The sequence below is a fragment of the Podarcis melisellensis genome, assembly GCF_964234715.1.
Source record: "Podarcis melisellensis genome assembly, chromosome: 17".
NCBI classification, from domain to species: Eukaryota; Metazoa; Chordata; class Lepidosauria; order Squamata; family Lacertidae; genus Podarcis; species Podarcis melisellensis.
Genome location: NC_138534.1, coordinates 36083243 through 36105285, shown reverse-complemented (window position 1 = coordinate 36105285; position 22043 = coordinate 36083243). Strand labels below are relative to the sequence as shown.

Below are 22043 nucleotides of genomic sequence, written 5' to 3'. Positions count from 1 at the left end.
AGTGCAAAAATGTAAGCCACAGCTAAGCGGAGGTGTGTACCATTGAAACAGTCATTGCACATGTGCAAATGACAGCACATTCACAGTTAACAGCTTAACTGTGGATTGGAAGGCTGAAGGGCACAGCAGACAAATCAGGCAATGCTCATCAGGTGAAGACATCCCAAACCCAGACCCTCCAAGTGTCCCTGTTTTCCAGGGACAATCCTGTATTTACAAAAGCCACCCCTATTTCTGTTTCGATCCTGGAATGTCCCACTTTCCCTTAAAGGTAAAGGGACCCCTGACCATTCGGTCCAGTCGTCCCTGACTCTGGGGTTGCGGCGCTCATCTCGCTTTATTGACCGAGGGAGCCGGCGTACAGCTTCTGGGTCATGTGGCCAGCATGACTAAGCCACTTCTGGCGAACCAGAGCAGTGCACGGAAACGCCGTTTACCTTCCCGCCAGAGCGATACCTATTTATCTACTTGCACTTTGACGTGCTTTCAAACTCCTAGGTTGGCAGGAGCAGGGACTGAGCAACGGGAGCTCACCCCATCGCGGGGATTCGAACCGCCGACCTTCTGATCGGCAAGTCCTAGGCTCTGTGGTTTAACCCACAGCGCCACCCACGTCCCAACCACTTTCCATTAGGACATCCCTATTTTCATTGGAGAAATGTTGGAGGGTGTGGAGTTATGCGACCCCCAAGCTAAGGAGATAAGTAACTATACAACCTTTAGAAGACATCGGAAAGCAGTGCTGTATAGGGAAGTTTTTCATGTTTAATGGTGGCTGGGGCAACCCAGTCAGATGGGCAGGGTATAAATAATAACATTAGTAGTAGCAGCAGCAGTAGCAGCATTAGTAGCAGTATTGAATAGGACACCTCTGTCTTCACCAGAAAAATGTTGGAGGGTATGCAAGCCCTTCTCTGGTGTGTACATCAGCTGTAAAAATGCCAAAATGCAACTTGAAACACAGCTGGGAACGGGGGGGGGGGGGAATGGCTTTGCTGTGTTTCAAGCCACCAGTGTGTACACAGCTATAATCTCATTCCCCTCACAAGCTGCCATTTTTCCTGTTAAGGAAAATGTACAGGCGCTGTATATTTTCCCGAATGTGGCAAGCGTGTGTACGCACGCATGCTTGCACATAGGATATTTACACAGTCCAGAAGGAAAACATTGTTCCCTTCTCCCTCAATGCCATAGTCCTAATCCCATCCCTTTGCAGCTAAGACAGCTATTTAAAAGAAAAAAAGGCGACCCAGTAGAGATCATTCTGAGGCATCATCTCATTTGGCCCTCCAGGCAGCCTTGATACCAGGGGGAAATAGTTGCATGGCCATGTCTTGGAGGAAACACACACACCTTTAAGACATTGCAGGTTTAGCCTGACTTCAGCTATACTCTCTGCAAGAGCAAACTAATTTTCATTATATAACTATGGCTCATTAGCTTTGTCACCAGCTGCTACGTTCCTTTCACTGCAGCATATGCAAATCACAAACAGACACTGATGGACTCAGTTTCACTATTGTCTCGGCCTCCTGCTGCCTCCCACACACTCCCCATTTGTCAGTTTTACCCTTTGCTCAGCCCAGTCTTCCAACGTAGGGTGAATGCACTCCACCATCTATCAAGCGGAGCATACACGTAAACAACACTCAGAAAGCTGGTTATCTGTAAAGTCCTGTTACACAGTGGGGAGGATTATACTATTGTTAACCAGCTGGGTGTTGATTCTGTTGTGTTATGAAACCCTCCTCTCTGGGATGGGAAACAGATATAGGAATTTCAATAAGTGAAAAAGCATGGGAATCAATATGGCAAAATCCATCTTTAAAAACAATCCCGGCTCACCTCCAGGAAATTTCCCTTACAAATATCTTTCGGCGGCATTGAACCCCCTTTCAGATAGAAATCCTTTAAGCTCACCATTATGTTGGGAAGGCTGCGGAGAACAAGGTTCCTGTGGGTGGCACTGTGGATTAAACCACAGAGCCTAGGACTTGCCGATCAGAAGGTTGGTGGTTCGAATCCCCGCGACGGGGTGAGCTCCCGTTGCTCGGTCCCAGCTTCTGCCAACCTAGCAGTTGGAAAGCACAAAGTGCAAGTAGATAAATAGGTACCGCTCCAGCGGGAAGGTAAACGGCGTTTCTGTGCGCTGCTCTGGTTTGCCAGAAGTGGCTTAGTCATTCTGGCCACATGACCCAGAAGCTGTACGCCGGCTCCCTCGGCCAATAAAGCGAGACGAGCGTCACAACCCCAGAGTCGGTCATGACTGGACCTAATGGTCAGGGGTCCCTTTACCTTTTTACCATGGTCCAAGCCTTTTGGGGAAAAGTTTTTAACCTGACCTCCAAACTCACTAAACAATCTATCCCTCCTAATTTGTCACTTGCCTTATCCTTAGATTTGACCCCACATTCTACCCTTCAACCTAAAGAATTAATTTCCTTCCTGTTCACAGCAGCTAGACTAGTTATTGCCCAACAATGAAAGAAAACTTCTAAAATACCAATAGAGGCTTGGGTTTAATAGCATCAGAACGCCTCACATACCATTGGCGACTAATCAAAGGAATTTCCAAAAAAATGATACCTTTGACACGATCTAGTCTTCCTTTTCCTCTTTTATTGAAGAAGAAGACTATATTTTAATGCCACCATCATCACTGAGGCGTCTGTGGAAGGGATATATTGATTGAACATGTAATGTATTGTAACTTTTCAATAAATGTTTTTTTACTTTTTTAAAAAAAATGGGAAGGAATTTATGAACGGTGGTATCTATGGCTGTCTAAATGCTGGACTCCAACTTTGATCAGCCCCAGCCAGCAGAGTCAAGGTTGATCAGAGTTGTAGTTCAACAGCATCTAGAGAGCCACAGGTTAGCCACCCCTGAGTTAAGCCCCTTCTGTGCTGGACATTTAAAGCACTATCATACCACTTTAAACAGTCATGGCACCCCCAAAAGAACGCTGGGAACTGCATGGTTGTGAGCATTGTTAGGTGGCCATATTCCCCGTAGAGAACTACAATTCACAGAACGGTTTAACAGTCAATGCCTCTTCCAAGGGAAGTACAGATCTTTGAATATTGTAATAATGTCGTGCGCTGATTAGCAATCTGGTTTATGTGCACTAACTGAATCTTCTGAATGTTCTTCAAGGGTAGCCCCATGAGGAGCGCATCACAGTAATCTAAACGAGATGTGACTTAAAGCATGGATTACTGTTGCAAAATCAGACTCGAAAAGGCAATACCTTTGTTTAAATGAGAAGTTACTTGGTTCCCTCTCCTCAGCCCTGTCACTAACACAACAATGTGCTCACTCATTTACTTATAACCACAACATCCTGACTGAAAGTGCAGAGCACATTGCTCACCACCCTGGCCCAGCCATGGTTTTCCTGTCAGTCCAAGCGAACAGACTCCTGTTGATTCAAAGGGTGCTGATGAGCGTCGAGAGGGGCCTGAAGGAAGACAAACGATGATTTCATATTGCCCCGTGTGTGGAAAACCAGTCTACTTTGGTAAGTTTATTTCTCTCTCCTCACTGTGTTTAAACTGCATCTCTCTCGTGAGTTCATAAGGCTAGAAATTAAGGGCAGGGCTTTGAGGCTCTGGTGAGGATGGTAAGTCTGAAATGCTCATGGTTAAAAGACTGATGACTGGGGGGAAAGTGTCTTTGTATGGGTAAATGTTGAGATTAGGTTTCATATTAACTTGCCTCCAGATCTGCTGCTCTAGAAGGTTGTTGTTGTTTAGTCGTTTAGTCGTGTCCGACTCTTCGTAACCGCTTGAACCAGAGCACGCAAGGCACTCCTGTCTTCCACTGCCTCCCACAGTTTGGTTAAACTCATGCTAGTAGCTTCAAGAACACTATCCAGCCATCTCGTCCTCTGTCGTCCCCTTCTCCTTGTGCCCTCCATCTTTCCCAACATCAGGGTCTTTTCCAGGGAGTCTTCTCTTCTCCTGAGGTGGCCAAAGTCTTGGAGCCTCAGCTTCAGGATCTGTCCTTCCAGTGAGCACTCAGGGCTGATTTCCTTCAGAATGGAGAGGTTTGATCTTCCTGCAGTCCATGGGACTCTCAAGAGTCTCCTCCAGCACCAGAATTCAAAAGCATCAATTCTTCGGCGATCAGCCTTCTTTATGGTCTAGGAGGTTACCCCATCAAAAAAAGTGGCAAAGCATCTGTTTTACATGCAGAATGTCCCATGTTTACTCCCAGAATCTCCAGGGAGGATTGCTTGACATTCTGGAGAGCCACTGGCAGTTAGTGTAGACCAATGTTTTCCAAACTTAGGTCGCCAGCTGTTTTTGGACTACAACACCCATAATCCCTAGCTAGCAGAACCAGTGGTCAGGGATGGTGGGAATTGTGGTCCAAAAACAGCTGGAGACCCAAGTCTGGAAAGCACTGGTGTCGGCAATACTGAGTTAGATGGATTAATGGTCTGACTTAGTAGAAGGCAGCTTTCAATACTCCTTTAATAACTTCGGTGCAAATTCTCTGTCATGAAAGAGTTGGAGATGGAGAAATTTGGGGTGTCTTCTTTCACATTAGGAAAACCTTGTCCTTTCGCTTCTGGCCTCTCTGTCTGCTCTGTGGCCACAACCTCTTTGCCAATTCTCTTTCCGGTCTTTGAAGTTTAACGCAGCTTACAAAAGAAGGGGGGAGGGGGAGGGGGTTCTGAACAGATGAACAAACCCTACATGGCTGCCTCATTGTCTGAGCTGTGGACTTCTTCAACCAAACTGCCTAATCGTTCCGCTTTTGTTTTTCCGTAAAGAGTGTACATCTGATCCTAAATTTGAAGTGCTCTGTATGGCTTCTGTTGTGCCAACATCAGTCTTCCTTCAACTCCACCCCACAGAGGCACTGAGAACTATTCGTTTCTGTAAAAACTGCAGTTCCCGTGCTGAAGCCAATTTGGGTGCTATGCAGAACTACTCCAACCATGCCAAGAAAAAAAAATGAATAGTTGCACAATACACTCATTTCAGAAGGTTACATTACCTTTCTCATGAAACATATCAGAAGAAAGTTGCATATGAAGTCATAAGCAAGATAAAGAACTGGTCTTGTAACGTGGGCTCCTTCTGTAATTCTATCCAGGCAAAGTCAGGAAGCCTCCAATAGCTAAAAGAGCAAAATTGGCTGAGTCACATTCTCTAACTCTGCAAAATTCTGTAGTTGCTTCAACAGGGACCTACTGTATAGGATGTGAAGAGGGCATGGAGCAAGCAGAAAAGCAAATCTGCAGGTCACTTGCAGGGTGCCTACAGAAATCCATTTTATTTGCACATTATCATTTGTGCTCAAGATGCTGTCAGAGTGGTCACACACAATCCTACTTTCAATTCTCTTTGGGCCTGCAAAAGTTGTGGAGTGGTCACAACGCTTCATTTCCAAGCAGTGCTTATCCTACAACTTCCTCCTGAAACCCCACAACTTTTTAGAGTATGGTGGGAGTTCTGGTTTAGTTTTTGCCCTGCTTTGGTTATGCTGTAGCCTCTCCAGACAGCACAGTGTGGTGGCACAGGGGAAGCATCACGGCAAAAGCCTAAAGAAGAATGAACACACAACTAATGCGCTATTGCTGTGTCAACAGCATATTGAAGAACGTACCTGCACTAAAACACCCGTCTGGAGAGGCCATCAGTGGAAATGTTGCTTCTTCCCATTTTATGGCTCTTCTCAGCAACAGCACAGATAGTGAAGCCAAACTTTTGCAGGGAATTAATTATTGGAAAATAATTGGAAATTATTGGGAATTATTGGGAATTAATTCCAATTATTGGGAAATATTAGGAATTAATTCCATTCTTAATGAAATCAGCCCTGAGTGCTCACTGGAAGGACAGATCCTGAAGCTGAGGCTCCAATTCTTTGGCCACCTCATGAGAAGAGATGACTCCCTGGAAAAGACCCTGATGTTGGGAAAGATGGAGGGCACAAGGAGAAGGGGACAACAGAGGACAAGATGGTTGGATAGTGTTTTCGAAGCTACCAGCATGAGTTTGACCAAACTGCGGGAGGCAGTGGAAGACAGGAGTGCCTGGCGTGCTCTGGTCCAGGGGGTCACGAAGAACGACTAAACGACTAAACAACAACAACAATTATTAGATTTGGGTGGTAGGAAACCTTCAAAGTGCTTGCTTTGGCAGACCCTGGAAGACAAACTGCTTATAGCCTACCACCCACGAAGTACCACAGCCCCCAAACCATGCTTGGAGGGCTTCTCAGGGAAGGCCTATCAGAAATGGCTGACCCAGAAATTGGTTGCTTCTACTAAATTCCAGGAATCTGGCCTGGCCTCCAGTTGTAGTGGAATTCAGCACCACTCCTGAATTTGGAGGGGTTATGGACTAGGGTCGGGCTTGGGCAAGGGATACAAGTCCCTAGCCAAAGATGAAGTTCCCTCGGTCACCTTACACTATCAGTCCTAGAAGATTATTTTGTTCTGTTCTTCAGTCTATTAATTTTTAATTTTCTTTTTTACATGTACCCCATGGTCAACTCCCACCCCCACCACTATTTAATAATACTTGATATTAGTATTGCACTCTTCCCAACTACCCAAAGGTCTCCACAGCTGTCTCAATCATTATTACAACTGTGTAAGCTAGGCTGGTGGGACGTGGGTGGCGCTATGGGTTAAACCACAGAGCCTAGGACTTGCCGATCAGAAGATTGGCAGTTCGAATTCCCGCGACAGGGTGAGCTCCCATTGCTTAGTCCCTGCTCCTGCCAACCTAGCAGTTCGAAAGCACATCAAAGTGCAAGTAGATAAATACCGGTAGGTACCGCTCCGGCGGGAAGGTAAACGGTGTTTCTGTGCACTGCTCTGGTTCACCAGAAGCGGCTTAGTCATGCTGGCCACATGAGCACCGGCTCCCTTGGCCAACAAAGCGAGATGAGCACCGCAACCCCAGAGTCGGTCACAACTGGACCTAATGGTCAGGGGTCCCTTTACCTTTACCTTTAAGCTAGGCTGGTACAGGGGCGCCGACTTATAAAAAATATTGGGGGGGCGGGGGCCCATACTGACTTATAAAAAATATTGGGGGGGCCCAAGACCTCCAAACCGCTGCTGCTGGGGGAACGAAAGGGGCGAGCCCCGGGCTGCCCCGACCTTAAGTGAACCTGTGAGGGCCTGCCCTTTGCGGCAGCCAATTGGCTGCCGCCGTGGGCGGTGAATATTAATGAGCTAGGGGGAATCCCCGCTTCTCGCGGGGCTGACGCCAGCCCCGCGAGATTGTTGATGGGTCGAGAGCCCGCAACCCCACCCCCTCTCTAGATCGGGAGTGGCTTTGTTTTAACTCATTACTGAATGTATTTTAAAAGGTAACTATCATTAAACAAGGAAAATAAAAAATACCAACATAATTTTGTGATTTTACAAAGCATAATATAACTAATAATTTTCTTAAATTATTGGGGCGCGGAGCCCCCCCAAACGAATTTTTGAGGGGGCTCGGGCCCCCTCAGGCCCCATGGAGTCGGCGCCTATGGGCTGGTATTATGACCTGTGTCATATGATGGAGGAGAGAAGCTGGAATCTGTATCGTTTGCCTAAAACCGTCTAGTGTGTTCACTGATGAACATACATTTCAACCCAGAACATCTCAGCTCCTTCTCAAAACACACTCCTGGCCTCTGTAAACTAGCCCAGTGGTTCCCAAGTCGTACCTCCTCACCACCACAGACCACTTGAAAATTGCTGAGGATCTTGGTGGACCATTTAACGATTTTTCTCCCTGTCTTGGCAAATTGTGATATGTGCTAGATGATGTGTGATTTTTAATTGCATTTTTAATTGCTTCTTTCATTTCTTATATTGCAGTTTATTGCCTTACAGTTTGAATTCCACAGAATTAGCATTGTAATGCAATTAAATACAATATCAGAAATAAAAGGAGCAATAAAAAACTGTATGACTGTTAATGAGAACATGCCGTGGACCACCGGAATGAAGCTTGTGGACCATTGGTGGTCCACAGGCCATAGTTTGGGAGCCCCTGTTTTGCTCAGAGGGAAAACCAGGCAAGGTGTTCATGGCATGGAAGTAATGCAGGGCTGGGCATTCAGGAAGCCACAGCAGTCAGAAGGTAGCAAGTGTAGCAGAAACAGGAAGAGCAGGTCACAAACAGGAAGCACTGAAGATGTGAAGCAGCAGCACTGAAATGCGAGGCAAACATTTGCAAACCACAGAGCGCAAGCAAAAGGAGAGCTCTAAAATAAGTGCAATCTGATGTCGATTTTCTGTGAGACACCTGCGGTCACTGCCCCCAGTTCACCAAATGAGTTGCCAATGGATGTTCCTGGGGGCTCAATAGCTGTGCAACAAAAGACCTTTTGACCAGTGTGTGGTTGTTCCTTTCACTACAGGAGGTATGCAGACTCTCAGAGCCAAATGTGGCCCTCCAGGACTCTCTATCAGGCCCCCCAGGCTGCCCCTTCTGGACTTCCTCTCTACCAGCTGACATATCCTGCTTGGGGCATGTCCTTGAACTGCAATAGTGCTTCTTGCTTACGTGGGTGGAGCTGTGTGTAGACAGAGGTGTAGGAATATCTCGTACCTGCATGACTGGGATGCAGCCCATGGTCCAGGGAGAATGAGCCACATCCAGTTGCTCTGACAAGTTTTTGGATCTGGCTAAACCCATTAGCACCATATGGCCTGCAGATGGTTGCCCAGCCTTAAGTTAAAAAAAGGTTCCCCACCTCTGCAGCGCACCATCAGACTCCCACTGATACTCTTAATAAGTAATATGAGAAAACCAATTGTCATCTTCTTGCCCTTCTCTTTCCCATTTGGGCATGCAAGATGGTTGAGTAAACAGGTGACACGTTGCATTGCTCCAGAAAACCTGGGGTGATGAGTACATGCACCGGTTTCTGTCTGCTGGTAGCCATGATGGCTATAGTCAACCTCCACTTTCAGAGACACCATTTCTCTGAATACCAGTTGCTGGAAATCACAGGTGGGCAGAATGTTGTTGCACCCGAGGCTTGCTTGCTGGTTTCCTATAAGTATCTGGTCAACCACTGTGAAAACTGGATGCGGGACTAGATGGGTCATTGGCCTGATCCAGCAGCTGATCGCCAAAGAATTGATGCTTTTGAATTTTGGTGCTGGAGGAGACTCTTGAGAGTCCCAGGGACTGCAAGAAGATAAAACCTATCCATTCTGAAGGAAATCAGCCCTGAGTGCTCACTGGAAGGACAGATCCTGAAGCTGAGGCTCCAATACTTTGGCCACCTCATGAGGAGAGAAGACTCCCTGGAAAAGACCCTGATGTTGGGAAAGAGGACGAAATGGTTGGACAGTGTTCTCGAAGCTACCAGCATGAGTTTGACCAAACTTCGGGAGGCAGTGGAAGACAGGGGTGCCTGGCGTGCTCTGGTCCAGGGGGTCACGAAGAGTCAGACGCGACTAAACGACTAAACAACAACAACAAGGATGGGATTGATTATGTGTCCTCCCATTCTCCATCCTTTGAAATGTCTTACTCCCTCTCTGGTCTGAAAGGCATTTGTTTTATTCTGAACTTCTGTGGTGTTCAAAGTTCTTCTGTCATCACCATCCCTTCGTATGGTGCTTTTGAGTGTGCTCAAAGTGTTTCAAATTGGTAGCTCAGTGGTCCTTACAAAACTCTGTAAGGTAGGTCAATATTATAATCTCCATACTGAAGATGGGGAAGAGTCTATGTGGACAATGAATAAGTTCATGGCAGAGCCAAGATTTGAACAGGAATCTTCCTGGATGAACAGCTCACCTTCTTTGGCATTATATTACTCAAGTAAACTTTGTAACGTTTGCGCAGTCTTGGTTTGTAAGAATGAGTTAGCACCTAGGAAGTACCTGGTTCAAACTTCATGAATCTCATCCAACATCTCCCCCACCCTTTCTCCCCAATTTGCATTTGTCATACGGGGGCCACAGAGCTAACCTTCAGGGTTCTTGTAAAGATCATTGAGATAAGGTATGTGTTAAGTTGTGGGTGAACATATCAGACGACACAGCGATTCTTCAAACAGCTCTTGTTTATTCACAGGCCAGAACAGAACTGAACTGAAGGGTTCAGTCAGCCTGCTTATATAGAGCTCCACTACAACGCAACAGTAACAATTTTCTAAAACTATCCAATCACTGAACGTCACTTTCGATCCCTTATTTGCATAACTATCTACAGTATCCCCCTGCTGGCCCAGGGTGAGAACTTCAGTACATAACAGTATGTGTTGTGCTTTGAGCACTTAAGAGCACTGTTTCAATGCTCTTGTTTTTGCCAGACTGGGGAAACGGCTGACTCAAGGCTGGCACTGCCACAAGGCACTTGGCAGGATGCTTTTCGTAACTAGCTTTTGTGTGCTCTCAGAAACTTTCCAGGTTGTAGATTTCCAGTAAAAATAAACTGGCCAATTGGCTTTCTGGTGCCAGCTCTTGGCTTCTCAAGACTTACTATTTCTCTCTCTCTCTCTCTCCTTCCTGCTCTCTCTAAACTCTCCCCAAAAGTGATAAGATAAATATTAGTGCAATTTTCTCACAGGTAACAGCTGTGTCGGGTTGATTTAGTAGAATCACACACACTGTCTCCCTGTGGTTGAACACAGCCTTCAGAATCACACATGCTGTAAATACAGAATGTAGCTGAATAGATAGAAAGGAGGGTAGTGTGATGGCCACTTTAGGGCTCATCTGCTCTTCCATTTCTCCCGCTGCTTTCCCCTGCGAAAAACTGCGGTTTAGCACTGAATCAGAACGAACACCATTCAGGGTTTCTGTGCCTTGCCGTTTGTTCCAATTTTGTACCAAAGAGCTGGTTTTCTGAGAGCAAAGGCAAAGGCAAAACGGCTCGGACCTGTCTCTAGAAGGCACAGGACAAGCAAAAAACCCCTCAGACCCATGCTTTCTAGGCATGGGGCAAGTGGAAATATAGGTGAGCCCTCAGAGATTGTTCTTCCTGTTTCCATTATTCCCAATGTCCATTAATTGTTTTAGAACAGGGATGGGGAAGCTTGCTGCTTTTAATGCCGAACTGAAACTAAACGGCACACTTTCTGAGAGGAGACTCAGCAGTTCCTCATATGGCTGAGACACAGGGATTTTTTTCCAGCAGGAACTCTCCGGAAAGCCACTTCTGGGCCTGGCAAGGAGGTGGGGTTGCGGGCTTCACGCCCACCCCATGTGCGCGGGGGCTGGTTGCAGGCCCCGCGAGAACGAGGGAATCCCGGCTGCGTCGTCCGCCCAGCCAGCCAATTGGATGGCTGGGGGGGCGTGGCCTGCCCTATTTAGGGCCTGCGCGGCCGGGGCTCGCCCTCTTTTCGCCAGCCATCAGGTTTTCCCACCCTCCCTCCCTTTAGGTAGGCTTCTGACTTTGCTATGGGCTTCGGTTGGTCACCGCCAGGGGCCTGGTAGGAATTTTTCCCAACTGGCAATTTCAACTCATCACAACTCCTCGGCATTGGCAGTTAGGCATTGGTAAGGAGGGGTTAAGAGGGGGGGAAGAAAACGCCACCCCCCCAAAAGTGAAGGGTAGTCTGATAAAGGATTCTGGGGGGCGTGGCCCTGTTTGAAGCCTATGGAGGTGTGGGCCTAAGGCACGCCCCCGAGCGGTGACCCAGGGGAGCTCCTAGTTGACGTGCCTCAGCAGGACTCCCCCTTTATGGTGTTAACCCTTGCCGGTCTTCAGCAATTGGGCTGGAGCAGGCTAGTCGATAGGACCAATGCCTCTCATTCCTGAAATCAATAAAGGTGTGGCCTAATTCACCCATTAACCTTAATTTTTTGTGTCCTGTGTCTTTATTTTCCCCTAGTGGGAGGCGGGAACTCGCCACGCAACTCAATTCTGGCCCCTCTGAGGTGGGCACCATTATAAGAGAACAAGGGAGGCGTTCATGGTGAGTTCCGGCACCTCTTTTTCTAGAAAAATAGCACTGTGGATACACCACACCTGTAAGCCTCCATATGCTGTTGGACTACAACTCCTATCATCTCTGAGCATTGGCGACGCTGGTTGGAACTGATGGGCGTAAGAGTTCAGCAATATCTGGAGGGCCAAAAGTTCTCCATCTTTGATTACAACCTGAGCCATGAGGCCAAAGTCAGAGCTGCGAAAGTAAAACAACACCCTGAAAGTGTTACAGGTGGGATGAATAATATCTGATAGAATTAACTCATTTGCAAATTTCACCCATATTAATTACACTCCTGCTAAATCATGGGTGTAATTAAGTCTTGATGGTTATGGAAATGGTTACCGCTGGTAGTATTTTCATATCGCCATAGGTTCCCTACTACCACAGTAGTTATTACCACTGCTGCGGTGTTTGGTCAAGTAAATACTCCTATCAGGAGTAATTAATACTGGCGGCATGCTAATGGTACTCTAAATGCTGTCAGAAATGACTGTGTGTCTGAGTCCTGGCTGTGAAATCCCTTCCGCTAATGAATGCTTATGGGCACAATATGACCTTACAAAGCTTGTTTGCTTGCCAGTATTTTGACTTTGCAAGGAGGAATGTGACAGGAGAATATTTAGGATGACAAGAGAAGCACAAAGAGGAAGGAAGGAACTAAACTGACCATTGATATTAGTAATTTAAACCCAGGTATATATGCACTTGGGACACGGGTGGCGCTGTGGGTTAAACCACAGAGCCTAGGACTTGCTGATCAGAAGGTCGGCGGTTCGAATCCCCGCAACGGGGTGAGCTCCCATTGCTCGGTCCCTGCTCCTGCCAACCTAGCAGTTCGAAAGCACATCAAAGTGCAAGTAGATAAATAGGTACCGCTCCAGTGGGAAGGTAAACAGCATTTCCGTGCGCTGCTCTGGTTTGCCAGAAGTGGCTTAGTCATGCTGGCCACATGACCCGGAAGCTGTACGCCGGCTCCCTCGGCCAATAAAGCGAGATGAGCGCCGCAACCCCGAGTCGTTCGTGACTAGATCTAATGGTCAGGGGTCCCTTTATCTTATATATGCACTTAGGATACTCTGCTCTCTCTCTCTCCCACACCCCATTTGTAACAATCAAATTGGTTTCTTATATTACTTTGCCTTTTCTATGTATGTCCTTGGGTGCTTTATTTTCTTACGGGGCACTCAACTTGCAATATTAAAAAAAGTGATCAGTGAGTGAAAAACAGAGCAATGGAATATGTTACATTCTTGAAAATTTCAGCAAAGCATGCCTCAACATATACTGCAAAGACCACTTCCAGATTTAAAATTTAAAGATACAAGCAGCTGATTCAAAATTAACATGATTCAAAATTGAGAACATGAGCAAATCTTTTGCTTGAATGGTTATGAGGACAGGCAGTGATGGTACGGGTGAAAAGGGAGACATTATATACTTATTTTACATGTTGTCTTCTTTTGTTAAACAATAAATTTATACAATTATCCATGTTTTGGGTGTTTCTGTGATTTTGTCAATTTTCTTGATAATGATGACAAACATCTATGTGGCACATTTCAAGTGGTCACAGCACGTTGTGCAAATTATCTCTCAATAATCTTTATAAGGTAGACCAAGAGTTACCAGTCTTTTTGGACCAGAGGGCACATTTCAAATTTGGAGAAAGTACTGTGTGAGTTCTGGTCACAAAATGGCTGCCATGGAGTCCTGGCATAACACAACATTAGAGAAAGTGCAGTGGTACCTTGGGTTACATATGCTTCAGGTTACAGACTCCGCTAACCCAGAAATAGTACCTCGGGTTAAGAACTTTGCTTCAGGACGAGAACAGAAATTGTGCGGCGGCAGCGGGAGGTCCCATTAGCTAAAGTGGTGCTTCAGGTTAAGAACAGTTTCAGGTTAAGAACCAACCTCTGGAACGAATTAAGTACTTAACCCGAGGTACCACTATTCTGCTGTTGTTGTTGCTTTGCCTTGGGAAGTCACCTGTTCCAATTGTGAAGATCTCACAATATTGATTCCCTGCTGCCCACATGGAATGATACTGTTGTTGTCTAATAATGACAAGGATATTTTCCCAGTACTAGGGGGAAATACATGGCAGCTACGCCAATTTTTCTCTCTCTTGCACAAACAGATCAGGCACACATATGGTACATTTATTTCACACTCACTCAAACAAACACACTTCACATATACAGTGGTACCTCAGGTTAAGTACTTAATTCGTTCCGGAGGTCCGTACTTAACCTGAAACTGTTCTTAACCTGAAGCACCACTTTAGCTAATGGGGCCTCCTGCTGCCGCTGCGCCGCCTGAGCACAATTTCTGTTCTCATCCTGAAGCAAAGTTCTTAACCTGAAGCACTATTCCTGGATTAGCGGAGTCTGTAACCTGAAGCGTATGTAACCTGAAGCGTATGTAACCTGAGGTACCACTGTATACAGCCATACATTCATCTGCCCCCTCTCTCTCCCCAAGTGTATGATTCTCACACACAGAAACCACAAAGAGCACACAAACCTCCCTCCTCTCTTTTTCACATGCAAACCACATGCACACCTCTCTCTCTCTGCTGAAGTGCATCTCTTTCTTGCTTTTGCAGACCACACAAACACCAGGCAGTATCAGCCCCACAACACACATCTCTCCCTCTCACACAGACCAAACATACACATGGATCACATATTCACACCTCTGACCCCCCCTCACACACACCGCACACATATCTGCCTCTTTGCCAATCACACACACGTAGAGAAAGCAACTCACCTTCAGAAAAGCCATTCCATGGGCAAAATAAGGACCCGCCTTCAGCTCCACATGGCTGGCAGGCAACAAACAACCAGCTGAATTAATGGGGTGCTCCTTTTTGCTCTTTTCTGCCCCGTCCAGACATAGCGGGTGAGGGAAGTCCCTTCACAGCATGAAGCAAGTGCCTGACGCCAGCTCCACCTGGCTGGCAGGATACAAACAAGCAAGCAGGAGTGACGCCAATGGGGCAGTCTCCCCTGCCAATTCTCATTCCCTAAACATCCTTCCAAATTGGAGTGTAAGGGAGTGGGCCCTTCTAGCGCCAGTAACTGCTCTGCGCTGCTCTGTCATTTCAGCTGCATAATCTGCTCAGCGTTTACCATCTCAGTGCCTGCAGGTTTTATTCTTCTGTGTGCCATGCTAGTGACCCCTGAAGTAGGTAAAGGTAAAGGGACCCCTGACCATTAGGTCCAGTCGTGACTGACTCTGGCGAGCCAGAGCAGCGCACGGAAACGCCGTTTACCTTCCCGCCAGAGCGGTACCTATTTATCTACTTGCACTTTGATGTGATTTCGAACTGCTAGGTTGGCAGGTGCAGGGACCGAGCAACGGGAGCTCACCCCATCACGGGGATTTGAACCACCAACCTTCTGATCGGCAAGTCCTAGGCTCTGTGGTTTAACCCACAGCGCCACCCGCGTCCCTCCCAACCAACATACTCTGCTTCAAAAATTGCTTCAGTTGCAATGTTACACCACTTCTTCTTCTTCTTCTTCTTCTTCTTCTTCTTCTTCTTCTTCTTCTTCTTCTTCTTCTTCTTCTACAACAGGTCAGAAGGTGCGCCAACTCTAGGGGGCAGAGGTGTCACCAGCCCCCTCAATATTCAGGGGGCTGAGCCCCCTGCTAAGAATTAGTGAGGGAGCAGAAGACGCCGAACCGCCAAGCGAAGTGTGGCACGGCATCGACAGAAGGCTGGCCTGGCTTGCGAGGGGTTGGGAGATGCTGAAGGAGTGGCGTGGAGTGCCATAAGGTTACACTGGCCTGCACAGCATCTCTCGACACCACGCAGGCCAGGCCAGTACAGTTTTCTGCTAGGCCGTGCCGGTCCAGCATGCAGGACATTGGAAGACATGTGTGATGTCATGCGATGTGACACACACGTGACGTGTGACGTCCTGCCCCCATCTTAGGGGCAACCCAGCAGCTGTGGTTAGAAACAAATTGGAAAATTCAGTTAGGCTCCTTTTTTTGCTGGGAGAAGGGCCAGAGCATTCTCAGGTGGCTGATTTTAGGTGTTCCGAAAACGGCAGCCAATTGTTACCTATGTCGTTTATTCTCCTTGTATTTGTACTCTTGGGAAGAGAGGCGGTTGAGGGATTTTCTGCTTCGGGTGCCAAAATAACTCGGCTGGCCTTGGGTACTATGGCAACTTGACTTGTTGGCGGGGAGAGGGTGTGTGTGTGTGCGCGCGCGTTCCCTTTTTTTCCCCCACACCCGGCTGCAAAATGTCCTTGAACTGGACCTGAGGGTGGTTTAGGAGAAGCAAGGCAGACAGTGGAGTTTGTGGGCACAGCTGAATAGAGATGCTGCGCTGTTTTCAGCGTCGGGTTTGTATTTGATAGCAAGTGGAGCCCTCTACAGACTCTGGATGCGAATGGGCTCTTGTTGAGGGATGTGTTCACCTGCTTACTAATGCTTCACCTCAGCAAGGGCAGCGAAACAGTCAGTTTGTTCCAGAACAGCCTTTTCCCTAAGGCGGCGAGGACGTACTGTGCTGAGTGTGGAGGCCTTCAGTAGCATCCCCGGCAATTGAGCTTAACGAAGGGGAGTGTGGTGTTTTTAGAGTGTGACTGATGTGTTGTGCATTTAATAAGTCCCAGCACATCCTGTTGGAAGGTGATGGGACAAAACCGCTGACAGATTTATTTTCCAGGATCAGATGGCTCCATTATTAATCACAGAAGGTACATACCAAGGGAAGGAATGAGATGAAAGATAAAAATAATCTGGATTGGGAACCGATAGAGCTTTTTTTTACCTTTTTCTCTTTTTTTCAGTTTTCAACTGTTAAATGAAAAGTAATTTTGGATAAGAGCTTGCCTATATTTTGCAGCAGGTTTCCAATATATATTTTAATATGTTGGCTATGGACTAGAGTATGTGCAGAACCCGTTGATAGCTGAGGCAGACAAAGCTCACAAGGGTATTGTGCATCCGTTTTCCCCCCTTACACGGGAGAACTTCAAGTATCAGCACCATGTTATCTTTAGCAATTTTATTTACTTAAAAGGTTTTACATATGGCCTCAATCATCAAAATTTCTAAGCGGTTTACATGACCCATAAAATATACATTAACTTTACTGAGAGAATCAGATGCTAGAAACAAGCTCACCTTAAAAAAATGTTCAAAATGAAAACAGCAGTTTTAAAACATGCATTATATAATGAAATTACATATTAAAACACGTCAAATTTACATGTATGGCTAGGCTTGCTTAAACAAAATACGTTTTAGCTGGCGCTGAAAACAATACAGTGGTACCTCAGGTTAAGTACTTCATTTGTTCCGGAGGTCCGTACTTAACCTGAAACTGTTCTTAACCTGAAGCACCACTTTAGCTAATGGGGCCTCCCTCTGCTGCCGCGCTGCCAGAGCCCAATTTCTGTTCTCATCCTGAAGCAAAGTTCTTAACCTGAAGCACTATTTCTGGGTTAGCGGAGTCTGTAACCTGAAGCGTATGTAACCTGAGGTACCACTGTATAGCTTATCAATGGGAATGGAATTCCAAAGTGTAGGTCCTACCACAATGAACATTTGATTATTTAGAAGTTTTCCCATATTCCTTTACTTATTACATTTCTATCTCCACTCCTTAACTGCCTTTAGTACAAAATGGTCTTTTAGTCCCTTCCCTGCCATGATCTGGTCTGCTCTTCACACAGACTCCCAGTTAAGTTAAGGTTTTAGCCTGAATGTCTGCTTGTTAAATGTATAGCAAGGTTAAGTGAATAATAATCATGTTTTCCTTTTAAACCTGCCTACCCTCAATTCTCTTCCTAAACCTTCCTAAACCTGAAATAGCACTGATCTTTCTGTTTTCGATATGAGGCTCCTTTGTATGTAAGCAGTGTGCTTAGTTTGGCTCATGACTACAAGCAAGCAAAAAGCAAAAAGCACCGGTTTCCTCTGCCTTGGGGTACAGACCTATGAAAGTTGAAAGGAGAGTTCAGACCTGATCCTGCCTGGCTTAAAGAGGTGGGGATTTTCATTGTGAACCTTTGCAACCCCCATGCCTAACCTACATTTCTGTCGCGGTGGCATCACATCCTGCAGCTACATACATGAATTTTTAAATATTGTGTCAGAGGAAATTAGATGAGTTCATGTTAGTACAAATCTCCTTCCACTTTTTTTTGAGAGTGATAGCATGTGAGCAGAAGGGGTCAGGACGGAACGCCTCTATTAGTAAAGATTTGTTGCTTGTTATGGACTTATGCTGCGATGGGGAGCTTGTGACTAACAACAACAACAACAATAATATCAATATGCCACCCATCTGACTGGGCTGCCCCAGCCACTCTGGGTGGCTTCCAACAAAAACACAATAAGACATGAAACATTAAAAGCTTCCCTATACAGGGCTGCATTCAGGTGTCCTCTGAAAGTCAGATAGCTGTTTATTTCCTTGATATCTGATGGGAGGGTGTTCCACAGGGCGGGCGCCACTACTGAAAAGGCCCTGGTTGGATTGCAACTGCCATCATTCCTGACCATAGGCCATGCTGGCCCGAGGCTCATGGGAGTTGCAGTCTAACAGCATCTCAAAGACCACAGGTCCCTGTGCCTGGATGAATGCAAAACATCAGGGGTGACTGGCTTTTTAAGACCCTTGGATGGCTTACAGCACAATTCTAATTGTATGGCCAGGTACCACAACCCCTTCTACCCCATCTCTGACCACAACCCAGTCAAGACACATACTTTGGGGTCAAGTAAGGCCACAACATTATGGATTATTGATTCCAGATGTGCCTGGGCAGGCCGCAGGCCTGGGCGTCCTCTTATATATCTGTTGGGATTGACAAGGCATCTGACCCTCACCTGAATCTCATAGCTCTCCTGTAGCTGCCTCTGATTCATTATCATTTACCCAGTATACCTGAAGAAGGGTCTCCACCCCCATCGTTCTGCCCGGACGCTGAGGTCCAGCACCGAGGGCCTTCTGGCGGTTCCCTCATTGCGAGAAGCAAAGCTACAGGGTACCAGGCAGAGGGCCTTCTCAGTAGTGGCACTCACCCTGTGGAACGCCCTCCCATCAGATGTCAAAGCGATAAATAACTACCTGACATTCAGAAGACATCTTAAGGCAGCCCTGTTCAGGGAAGTTTTTAATCTGTGATATTTTAGTGTATTTTTGGTTTCTATGGAAGCCGCCCAGAGTGGCTGGGGAAACCCAGCCAGATGGGCGGGGTACAAATAATAAATTATTATTATTATTATTATTATTATTATTATTATTATTATTATTATTATTATTTAACTCTTGGGGAAAATAATTAGCATCACATGTCATGTGCATAGAAGTTGCCAAACCAATTAACCAACTAGAAGGATTACTGTTAATAGCACCTGTTTTCCTATAACTTGATATTGTTGGATAGTTTTGATGAGCTGCAAAAGCATTTTTAGTTTGCTTTCTGTTGCCACCCTGGAACTTTTCTTTATTAGTGCCACTTTGTTTTGTATGATTCCTTGCAAATGAAGGAAAAGTTTTCTACTTGTATATGTTGATAATATAATTTTGGTTACTGAGGACAATCAAGATTATACAAAACCAAGACTGGGTGCAGGCCTGGCCAGGACATAGGCATTCTGACTGTGACAAAGGTGACCTGTGTGCTTGCTTGCTTGATTAACAGCTGTTGGGAACTTCAAGGTCCCTGCTCTCCCTTCTTATGGTCTATGGTCTTTGTACTGGACCTGGAGAAGAAGTATCTGAAGAAGTGTGCATGCTCACGAAAGCTCATACCAATAACAAACTTAGTTGGTCTCTAATGTGCTACTGGGAGGAATTTTTTATTATTTTGACTACGGCAGACCAACACAGCTACCTACCTGTAACCAGGTAAGTAGGATTAGGATTGCAACCTTAGCCTAAGACATTCAATTGTTGATGGAGAAATAAGCAGTGGCATGATCAGGACATGCAGAGTGGAAGTATAGCTCAGCATCCCTGCATATATTCTGCTTCTAATCTTAATACAGTGGTACCTCGGTTTAAGAACAGCCCTGTTTACGAACTATTCGTTTTACAAACTCTGCAAAACTGGAAATAGTGTCCCGGTTTGAGAACTTTACCTCAGTCTAAGAACAGAATCCGAATGGTGGAAGGGCACTGGCAGCGGGAGGCCTCATTAGGGAAAGCACACCTCAGTTTAAGAATGGCTTTGGTTTAAGATCGGACTTCCGGAATGGATTAAGTTCGTAAACTGAGGTACCACTGTAGTGTGCTTTGTGTCTAACCTGGCTGGATTCTGCTACGCCAAGTGGGAGACAAGGCAATAGCATTGGCTTTTGGTTCTGGACTTAGCTTTGGCACAAGGCAGGAGCTTAAAGTATGATATGAAGTTGGAAGTTCTGAAGCAAATAGCCATAATATCCTAGTCTGAACACAATGGGAAACAATGGTTAATTAGACACTCCCTGGTCTAACTGTGGAATGTGAAAGTGGAGGAGTGAATGGGATCCATGCAAGAACAAAAGGTTTGTGCATATCTCAGCTGAATCACAACCAGGCCATTCTCTCTCAGCACGACCTACCTCACAGAGTTGTTGTGAGAATAAAAAAGGGGGATAATCATGACTACTTCGGAGGAAGGGCACGTTATACAGGGTGAGTCTTTTAAAAGAGGCCCCGTGGAACATGTGTACTCTATATCCATGGAGCCTCTTTTAAAGGACTCACCCTGTACAGTCATACCTCGAGTTGAATGTGCTTCGGGTTGAGTGCGTTCGAGTTGCGCTCTGCGGCAACCCAGAAGTAACGGAGCACATTACTTCCGGGTTTCGCCGCTTGCGCCGACGCACCGACGCATCTTGCGTTCCGTTTGGGATGCGAACGGGGCTCGGGAATGGATCCCGTTCACATCCTGAGGTACCACTGTATAGGTAATAATTTAACTAACTAGAAAAATAAAACACACTTGTGTCACTGCAAAAACAACAGCAAAAAAGGCAAAAAACCGCCAATCCTCTTTTCATTTTTGCTTTCCTCCCATACCAAAAAGACCAAAGTTTTCGGCCTACAAAGAAAATGGTGCCCTTGCTTGAGCACTCAGAAAGAAGAATTTCCTTGAACATCTCTAAGGCTTTATGCGCCCTCTAATTGGAAAACACAAATCATATAAACTAAACAGTTTGTGACCTGGGGTAAACTATATTATTATTTTTGTGTGTGCAAAAGATGGCAAAATATGAAAGAAAAACAACACGCGATTGAAGTGAAGATGAAAGCTCCTTTATTGTCCTGGCAAGGTATGAAATATCCAATATGTAAAGTTTGAGCAAACTTCAAAAAAGATTCATGTTGCAAAAACTAAGGTGTTAAAACAGGAGGGGGAAATGGCAAATTGTTCCTGCTTGAAAAGATTCTACAACTCCTTTCATTCTGAAATTACTTTGGCAAGTAATTCCGTGGATCAAAGCTGCATTCCACATATGCTCCTCCATTAATGAGGTGCTTGGAGTATAATTACTCATACCTTTTCCCTCTCTTAACAGCTGAGCGGAAGCGTTCTCTAGGCAAAGACTACCATCCCCTTTGTCTGAAGTGCTACCATTGCAAACGGCAGCTCAGCCCTGGCCAGCACGCTGAGGTAGGAAACAAACCATCACCCCATCTGTCTGCTTCAGTGACTCGCTACACCCTGACAGCAATCTGTCTCTCCCGGCGGAGGGCTCCGCTTCCCAAGGCCTGCCTAGGATTGAGTTGCTGCCACCAAAGGCTGCTTAGAAGTGCTTTAATGTGATGGCTGGGGAGTGGAGAAGGAGGATGCACAGGCTATGGTTACTTGGAAACTGGGGAAATGCCTGTCAAGGGTACACGTGTGTGCAGAGGGTATACATGTGTGCAGAGGGAAGATATTGCAAGGCTCCCAGTGTGTATGGGCATGCAATGGGTCTCCCTACAGAGGTGGGCGAATCAGTTACTGTATTTTTCGCTCTATAGAACGCACTTTTCCCCCTCCCAAAATGAAGAGGAAATGTGTGTGCGTCCTATGGGGCGAATACAGGCTTTCGCTGAAGCCTGGAGAGCTAGAGGGGTTGGTGCGCACCTGGCTTCAGGAAGCTATCTCCTGGCTTCAGGA

The 22043-nt window shown here is 46.2% G+C and overlaps 1 protein-coding gene across 1 annotated transcript in view; it reads left to right on the top strand.

The window, feature by feature from the left end:
* LOC309360261 (cysteine-rich protein 3-like) overlaps positions 1-22043 on the top strand; it is a 43661-nt gene that overhangs the window by 1547 nt on the left and 20071 nt on the right. Inside the window, exons 2-3 of the mRNA XM_081894939.1 lie at positions 3355-3520; positions 21457-21551. Coding sequence (XP_081751065.1) covers positions 3355-3520; positions 21457-21551 — 261 coding nt within the window. The remainder of the gene's footprint in view (positions 1-3354; positions 3521-21456; positions 21552-22043) is intronic.